Source organism: Equus caballus, chromosome 5 (assembly GCF_041296265.1).
Source record: "Equus caballus isolate H_3958 breed thoroughbred chromosome 5, TB-T2T, whole genome shotgun sequence".
In the NCBI taxonomy this organism is placed as follows: domain Eukaryota; kingdom Metazoa; phylum Chordata; class Mammalia; order Perissodactyla; family Equidae; genus Equus; species Equus caballus.
Genome location: NC_091688.1, coordinates 82,925,033 through 82,934,242, shown reverse-complemented (window position 1 = coordinate 82,934,242; position 9,210 = coordinate 82,925,033). Strand labels below are relative to the sequence as shown.

The following is a 9,210-nucleotide window of genomic DNA, read 5'->3' as shown; positions in this document are numbered from 1 at the left end:
CTGGGCAGGTGGGGGCTGGAGGTGGCATTGGGCAAGTCAGTGTCCCAGGATGGGCAAACATTTGTAAGAAGCAAACATCTTTCCATAGCCAAGCTGCTTATCACCTGTGAGTCCTTCCAAGGAACCGGATGTGGGCTCCCCACCCTCATTCTGGCACAGGTGAAGTCAAAGTAAATGATCCGTTTAAAATGGAATATTTAAAAGTACACAGAATTTGAGACTAAGCTATCATTCCTCATATCGGAGATAAACACAATAGTGAAACAATTTTGGCTAAGAGGTTAAAGTCCTTTGATAAACTACCTCTGATAACTTGGAAGAACGTATGCCAATAAATTCATATAAATAGGGGTATAGAAGGATGCCTCCAAAACCAACGTTTTCCAAGGAGAGAAATCCAAGCAATGGGGTCATTTAAGAGTTCTGTTTTCATCTTGGTCCTTCACCTTCTGGAAGGGGCCCTGAGCAATTCACTCATTCATCTGAACAATAATGGTTATGAAGGCATTGTCATTGCAATTGACCCTAATGTGCCAGAAGATGAAACACTCATTCAACAAATAAAGGTAAGTTCAAAATGGCAGTTACCCATGATTTAAAAAAAAAAAAAATTAAGCATAACGTTATGATACAGTGAACATGAGTTCTCTAACTCCAGCTGTGTGACACTGGTGAGTTATTTTCATGTCTGAGTCTGTTTCTTCAGCTATAAAATGTTAATAATACTTGACCATTAGGAGTCTTTGAGAGAAGAGAAAATAAAGGCAATGTATGTAACTTAGAGTTTGATACATGGTTGGCACTTAAAATGATGTCTACATTTATTGGCTGTGGATGATTTCACTGAAAATTATTTTGTTCAGCACTAAGGCAGAGCCTACAACATTTGCCAGATATTGTGAGATGGGCAGAGGATACCCTCCTTTGCCTGGTTTTACCGTTGGCTCATATCAAATTCTCCTTTTATTCTCCTAATTGTAACCCCCTTCTCTGTGATCCTAATAAAGAAGCCAAGGATAATATCTGCGACTTAATAATAACCCTGACCCTTCCAGTGGGAAGAAACCCTGCATTTGACCAGCCCTAATGCAAGGATCCTCTCAGGGCTACTGAGCGGCCTCATCTCGTTTGTTACTTCTTCTATGGGGGAAGGAAATCCAGGGAAGAAGGCTCTTCCTGTCCTGGCAGGGGTGTCTAACTGTTGTAAGGTGGAGGGATTAGAGAGGTCGTGTACAACACTGAACAGTTAAGAATAAGAGGTAGATGCCTTATAAAAGACACCCTGGGGTCTGACTGTAGCATATCAGTAGACTATCACTGATCAGTAGCATGTCAGAGGCAGTATCGTGTAATAAGCAAAAGTACTGTCTGTAAAATGGGGGTAAACATAAGTACCTTCCTCGTAGGATTTTGTGAGGATTAAATTTAATAGTGCACGCATATACAGGAAGCTGGGTGAAGGATATATGGGAATTCAGTACAATTTCTGTAGATCTTCTGTAAGTCTAAAATTATCTCAAAAATTTAAAAAAAGACTATAAAAATGCGCGCACAGAGCCTGGTACACAGTAAGAGCTCAGTAAATGGTGGGCACAGAAATCAGTCATCAGTCCCCCTTTTAATCCTTCTAGATGGAAAGGGCTCATCCATCCTAACCAAGCCGAAGGGACTGTGCCTTGTTTCTGGGCAAAATTTCCAAGTGTGAACTTGGAAGTTAAGACTGCAAGGACCCCCAAGGGTTGCCCCAAAGGTTCCTTGCTCTGAGCAGGAGCAAACCCAGAAAAATGCAGTTTGGAGAGAAGCCACCAAGAGGAGGTTAGCGGTGGAGAATTGCAGTAGTCGCGGGGTGAGGGAAAGTTTAATCGTTTAACTCGAAGACTGTCAGATATTACTGCCATCGGTAAAAGGAAAATTCATACTTTTTGAAATTTCTTAACAATCAGAAACGTTGGGTGAGTTTTTGATTGCTTCTAAACTTAGAAATGGCATCAGCAAAAATGAAGGAGCCACTTGGAGCAACAGACACGGAAAATGTGGGAGAAAAATGTGGCCAGCAAGTTTCTGTCTCTGGCTAGACAGTCAGTGGGGCTCAGGAACATATCAGAAGGAGAAGAGAGATGCCTTATCTCTAATGACAATGCCAATTTGTATTTATATGGTGCTTTAGAGCTTTCAAAGTGCTTTCACCCTATTATTTCTGGGGATTTCCTTCTGAGAAATCTACTTCTCACTACAACTATTAAGTTGGCTTTCTGGTTTGAGTCCTAAATGAGCATGGTATGAGATAAGTTGGTTTCCACACTTGCTTCTCTGTAACTGGAACACGTTCACGGGCAATAGTGTGGTCAGAGTCCCAAAGTGAGTAGTTCATCAAAGTGAGTTCCTCCCTCTTTGATGTTCCAGATCTGCAGAGTTAAGGGATCTCATCTTGGGCTTTGCTACCTTGCCTGGCCATTCCTCACTGTCTGCTCCAACAACCTTCTTTCTGAGGGGAGACTCTCCCCCTGGTGCCCTTATGGGGACAGAAGTCTCTAAGTCAGCTCTTAAATACTTCCTTCGGCAGCACAATCCTCAACGTTTCTCCACCTACAAGTCCAGCAGACGGCGCTGCAGCAGTTCCGTCCGCTGCACCTGCGCTCCTGTCAGGTTTAGTTGAAGCAGTGAAAGCACACTTCATAAGATGAGGGAGTGAGGGTCAGGGAGAAACAGGCTCTCTCTCTGTCGTGCACACAAACACACACACACACAAGACACACAGTGGGAGTAGTCTGGGGTCTCCTCAATTCGTGTGAGCCCAGGTACCTCCTGTCTTGGCACTCCCGGACAGTTCGCCAAGCGTCATAATTGCTTCATTCATTGATTTGTTCGTTCATCCAGCAGGTATTTACAGAGCATCTACATTATGTCAGGTAGCAGGAATCTAGTGGTGAACAATATACTAACCCTATTCTTAAGGAATCTCCAGCCTATCCCATAAACTGTCATCTTCAACCTTCTCTCAGCCTCGAGTCTATTTGAATATGAGGTCACTCTCAAAATCTGGAACAGATGCCAAAGCAAAGATCCCTAGTTAATGTTTCCATTGAAACACGGAAGACAACAGCATTCCTTGCTGCTTAGTCTCCCTCCTGGGAGGCACTGAAAATTCACATTTCACAAGCCAAATTGTAATATGATACTCCAACATAGGAAGTTTTATATCTACTTTTCAACTTTTTGGTGATCCTGATTCAGTGTTTTTATTTTTCAAAATGATACAATGTTAAATTCTCCTAGTGATTGTTAAAAATCTGGCTTTTTGGAAGAAGAACATGCAAATCAATATGAGAACTTTTATAAAACTAGCAAGGCAACCATTATTATCACTACTGGAAAAGAGGGAAACTGAGGCTCAGAGAGACAAAATAAATCCCCCAAGTTTATCCCGTTAGGAAGTGGCACAGCAGGGCTCACCTCTGCATCAACACCTGAGTCCTGCTTCCCCACATAATGCTGAACTGTCTCTGCCCCTAAGGCCGACCCCACTAGGCACTGGAGTCTAATCACTCTGGTCTGCTCCAGGAAGGACTTTCCTCCTGCGACATCCCTTTTTCCTCTTGGATTATTGGGGATTTTTCCATTAGCATATACATATGCTATAATAGTTCTCGTTTTTTAAAGAACCAAACCAAACAAAACTCCCTCGTCCTGAAGTCCTCCTTCAGCGACTGCTTCATTCCTCCATTCTCCTTTACTTTAAAGAAAAACTTCCTGACCTCTTGTCTGTATTCACTGCCTCCACTTACTCACCTTCCCCTCTCTTGAATTCACTCATGTGGAGCTGTCATCTCCATTCCACTAAGTGGCTCATGCAGGGCGTCAAATCTATCGGTCAGTTCTTAGTCCTCATCTTACTCGATTGCTTAGCAGCATTTGACACCGATGATCACTCTCTCCTCCTGGAAATACTCTCACCCCATGCCTTCTGATTTCCTTCCAATGCACCAGCTGCTCCTTCCGAGTCTCCTTTGCTGGCTCCATGTCTGCCCACCTCTAAAAGCTGGTGGCTCCTGGCACTCAGTCTTCAGTCCTCTTCTTCCTCTGTCTACACTTGCTTTTGAGGCCAGTGGTTTCAGTTCTAATGGACCCAATGCCCCTTTCAATAATAAATATCTTTTAATTCTCTCTCTACTATCTTGTCATGATGCATCTCAGCTCTTTCATTGTAGAGAAATGAAGTTAGGTGTAATTTAAAAAGAAATTACATAATTTTGGCACTTCCTCATATCTGACACTTAGTACTAAACTAAAAATAAATACTATCCTAACATTTGGTTAGCCCCTAAATTATTCCAGGAGTCAGAGGGTATTGAAGTCATATTCATTTTCATTTGAATTTCTCTCCCGGTACTACTTGGTGTGAGACCTTGAGACTTATACTTTCTAATTCTCAGTTTCTGTCTAAAGGTTTATTGATCCTCAAAGGATCAAACGAGATGAAACTAATAGCTTACATTTCAGAAGCACTTGTGCTAAGTAAACACGGTTCCAAATGCTTTTTTGACTTCATTTGATCCCACAACAAACTTATGAGCTAGTCACTGTAATATTTTCCATTTTATAAATGGGGAAACTGATGCTCAAGAGGGCTCAAGGAAATCGCCTGATGTCCCACAGTAAGTTGTGGAGCCAGAATTAGTGTCAGCCTCAGGAATCTGCATTGTCAACCATTATACTGTGACACAGAGTGTGTGGCAAATGCTAAAAAAAGGTTAGTTATTATTATCAATGAAAGGTATTTCCACATTTTCCCCTCCCATTCTGATGCAAAATACAATGCAAAATAGAGATGTAAATTTGAATGATTGGTAAGTTTGTCTGTTTTCAGTCACAACTGTGCTTTTTATGTATGTTTTCTTTTGTCCCAGGACATGGTGACCCAGGCATCTCCATATCTCTTTGAAGCTACAGAAAAAAGATTCTATTTCAAAAACGTTGCCATTTTGGTTCCTGAAAATTGGAAGACAAAACCTGAGTATGAGAGACCAAAACTCGAGACCTACAAAAATGTGAGAACATCAAGTTCCTTTTTCAAATTCAATTTTCTTTTGTGATTCAGATTTTTTCCATCAAAATGTTCTAGAAGCAAATGAAATTGATTCAAAATATTCCAGTGTGAATAAGGTCAATTCATTTACTGAAATTTTGTAATGATAAAAGCTTTTTCTTAAATTTTAGGCTGATGTTCTAGTTGCTGAACCTAATCCTCCAGGCAATGATCAACCCTACACTGAACAGATGGGAAAATGCGGAGAAAAGGGCGAAAGAATTTATTTCACTCCTGACTTCTTAGCAGGAAAAAGGTTGGATGAATATGGACCACAAGGTATGGGTAGGGGTGAAATATTCTGTTGTGTTTCTCATAATTGAATAATTTTATGTTCCAAGTAGATCAAAATTAGCATTATCTTTCTGAGTAAGCACATATAAGCCAAATAAACTATTTTGGCATGTGTTTTCACTTAAAACAGGGATTCAGAAGGGTGCATTTCTGTTAAAAATGTAATTTCTTCATATTCTGCATACTTGTGTAAATATGGCATTTTTAATCTTTAGAAATTATTATCAGATAGTATTAGTATCAGAAATTAATTGTAAAATAAGTTAATTTGTAGTATCAGGTTTCTATGAATCTGTGGGGAAACTCATCTGAACAAATTAAACTTCCTGCCTGAAATTCAGGTTGTAGCCACTAGATGACAGACACAGATGCACAGTGCTCTCAGACTTTTATGTGCATTCATATTTATAAACGGATTGTTAAAAATGCAGATTCTGATTCAGCAGGTGAGGGGTGGGACTCAAGAATCTGCATTTTTAACAAGCTCCCAAGTGATGCTGATAATACTCAACCATGGACCACATTTTGAGTAGCAGAAAGAACATCCTTGGAGTTCAGCTCTCAAAACCTATAACTAAGGAAAAAAAGTCCAATTTTCCTTCACAAAATGAACTCTTTTTCATTCCCATATGAGCTATACAGAGCAATCTTTGGAAAACAAACAAGCAATGGAGTATATATAATATATACTTTCCAAGTTGAATCAAATGTGATTAATATTAACTAATAAGGTTAAGTGATAACTAGTAGTAGGTTTCTTTACTATCTTGGACAGGTTGGAACTAGTTTGATTTACTTCATTTAAATAGTCAAAGCAGAGGAAAGAAACAAGCAAATGAAAGAGCCCTGCGCCTTCTGACCTCACCCCCAAATCCTTACAGACCTTATCAGAAAGATAAAGCCTTGCCAAACATACTTCTTTATTGTTCTTCCACAACACTCCATTTCACCTCCATGACGGGAACAGAAAACTCCCAATGTATGGCTCAATAAATAGGTGTTGAATTGATTTACCTAACTGCCCCATCCCACTCCTGGGCATCGTGGTCATCATATATAATGTCATTCCTTTCTAATCTCTCCTTTCTGTACTGTAATCCACATCTGCTCTCTCACAATCTTGCCTTTGCTTTAAGAGGCCACTGGGTGTTCCCCAGCACCTACAGAATAAAGTCCAAAGCCTTAGTGTGAGAGACTAGGGCCTCCTTACTATGTACCCCCTCACATAACCCTCCAAATTCAGCCTACCCAGGAATTTACCTTCCAGAAAAACTGAGCATAAGTCACTAAGATTCATCCAAATTTAACAAATACTCATTGAGTGCCTATTACATTCTAGACACTATGTGCCCAGACATGACAATGAAGTCATGGTGCCTGTCCTCATGGAGACAAGTGTCTAGTGTGAGAGACTGGCAAGTAAGCAGTAATGACAGTATAATGTGACAAGTGCCATAATGGAATATAATGAAAGTGCAAAGGAGGGTGACCTGGACTGGTTTGGGGATGTCAGAGAAGGCTTCTGGGTAGATATAAGCTTGATTTTGAAAGAAGAGTAAGAGTTGTTCAGGCAGAGATGGGGAGAGAGTATTCCAAGCAAAGAAAAAATATATAAAAAGACCAGAGATAAGCAAAAGCATGGTGTGGCTTTAGAAAGTAAAAGAAATTCAGGAATTCATTATAGAGTTTTGGAACTGGGTGGAAAACTGCAAGAAATCTGGCTGCAAAGAGGAGCAGGGCCTGTATCATCAGGGACCTTGTGTACCATGTTGAGAAGTTGGACTTAACCCTGAGTACCATAGGGAAGCCATTGATAACTGAAGACATGGAGGCCAGGTGGGTGGCTATTGCAGTAATTCAGGAGTAAGTGGCAATGAGACTGGAAAGATGAGAATAGGTCAAAGCAAACGCAGAGGTAGAGTAGGCAGGCCTCGAGGTTTGACCAGATATGAGCCATACGAGAGAAGACCTATTGGGGATGCTGCCCTGGCTGCCCTGTGAGTGCTCTGGCTCCTATAAGAGGTCCATAGTGACCTCCACGATTACACCTGCATCATTAGGGATTTTAGTTATCTGATCACGTGTGTCATCTGCTAGATCATGAGCTATGTCAGAACAGGGCAGCTGTTTCATCTTTGTATGAACAGCTGTCTGGTGCTTACTTGGTGCCTACTTAACATTTGATGAGCCAACACAAGTAGTTACATTTTACAGAAGTGTGCCGTTGTCATATTAGATTTTTCTTTCTAAGGAACCTTTAACTTTTCAAACCTTTAACTAAAAAAATTAACATAGCAAAGCATAATAATGTTCAGAAGAACTGCTTTCTCCCAGTGTGAGAAGCTAATTTTGCCATTCTTATTGTAATCAGGTGTTTAAAATATTTTCTCACAGGAAGGGTATTTGTCCACGAATGGGCTCATCTACGATGGGGACTATTTAATGAGTACAATGATGACCAGAAATTCTACTTATCCAATAAAGAAATCAAACCAGTAAAGTATGTATTATATTTTGTTTTAACTTTTGCCAAACTATTCTAAATTGCAACCAATTTTTTCCTGAATTGATTACTTCAAAAGTATCAGTCTTTCAGGTGTACATCCTTGTATTTCAACTTCTGTATACATTGAGTCATGTTCACCACCAAAAGTCTAGTTTCCATCCATTACCATACGATATACAGAAGTCAAAATGTAATGATGTACACTTGAAATTTATACAATGTTATAAGCCAATGTTACCACAATAAAAAAAAAATCAGTCTTTTGTCTTATTTTCTATCTCTCATTCTCTCTTAGCGCCTTCCTTTTCAGATTCCCACAAAACTACCACTTTTGCTCACTTTACAAGTGCTTCAGTTGAATTCTTTACTCTGTAGCTACAAATCTTTTGCCTCTTTTTGTGTGTGTACAACCACAAGAAATCCACAGGGGTATGTTCGGTGTCTCTATCTTCCTCTATCAGAATCTGTGACATAAACAAAGCTAGTGGGCTCTTCCATGCCTTGGGGGCAGAATGATGTCTATGTGGACTTTGTCAGTATGAATGGACCTGGGAGAGATTGTGGAACTTACCTGAAAGACAATCTAAATATTAAAACAAAACAGAAAACATCTCCCAATTTGAATTAAACCCTGTACAGTGTCAGTAGAAAGCAGATCGAATCCTTGGAAAATGCTCTTGTCTGCAATGATTTTATGAGCGAGTTCTTGCAACCAACAGTTTCAGTGAATATAAATTGCTTTAGTACAAACATAAAAGATAGGGAACATCCTAATTTATTTTAGAGAGCTAACATCACTCAGATACTAAAATCTGACAGATGGCATGAAAAAGAATTCTGTAGATACAGCTTTCTAAGAAGATTTTAAATAATAGCATAGTAAATTATATCTCGTAGAATTAAGAGAATAACAAACATGCTAAGGTCAAGTAAGAAGTCTCCCAGAAATCCGAAAACACTATGGTATTAGGTAAGTAATTAATATAGGGCATTGAGTAAAGAAGAAAAATAAATGATTATTCTAATAGATTCTCAAAAGGAATTGGATAACCTTGCATATTTATGCCTAGTTAAAAAATAGCAATCTCTTTGTAAAGACTAGAAGTTGGTACAATGCCCCTCCACTTCTGCTTTCAGTTCTGCTTGCCTGATGACTCTTTAAGGAGATGCACTCAGCTTTGGTTCTGTTCTTGTCTTTACTTGGTACAATTGTTTCCAAGGGGAGCTGTGCTGGGCTCAGAGCTCAGCTTTGGCTTCCCATTTCTCCCACAGGAACATTACTACTCTCCACTTTTCCCTTTCTTTAGTACATTCAAAGTCTGTC

General features: G+C 39.8%; 1 protein-coding gene across 1 annotated transcript in view; it reads left to right on the top strand.

Annotated features, from left to right (window-relative positions):
- The first annotated feature begins 369 nt into the window (after positions 1 to 369).
- CLCA1 (chloride channel accessory 1) overlaps positions 370 to 9,210 on the top strand; it is a 28,046-nt gene continuing 19,205 nt past the window's right edge. Inside the window, 4 exon segments of the mRNA NM_001081799.2 lie at positions 370 to 566; positions 4,908 to 5,048; positions 5,218 to 5,365; positions 7,775 to 7,880. Of these exon segments, the coding sequence (NP_001075268.1) occupies positions 405 to 566; positions 4,908 to 5,048; positions 5,218 to 5,365; positions 7,775 to 7,880 (557 nt within the window). The 5' untranslated portion in view covers positions 370 to 404.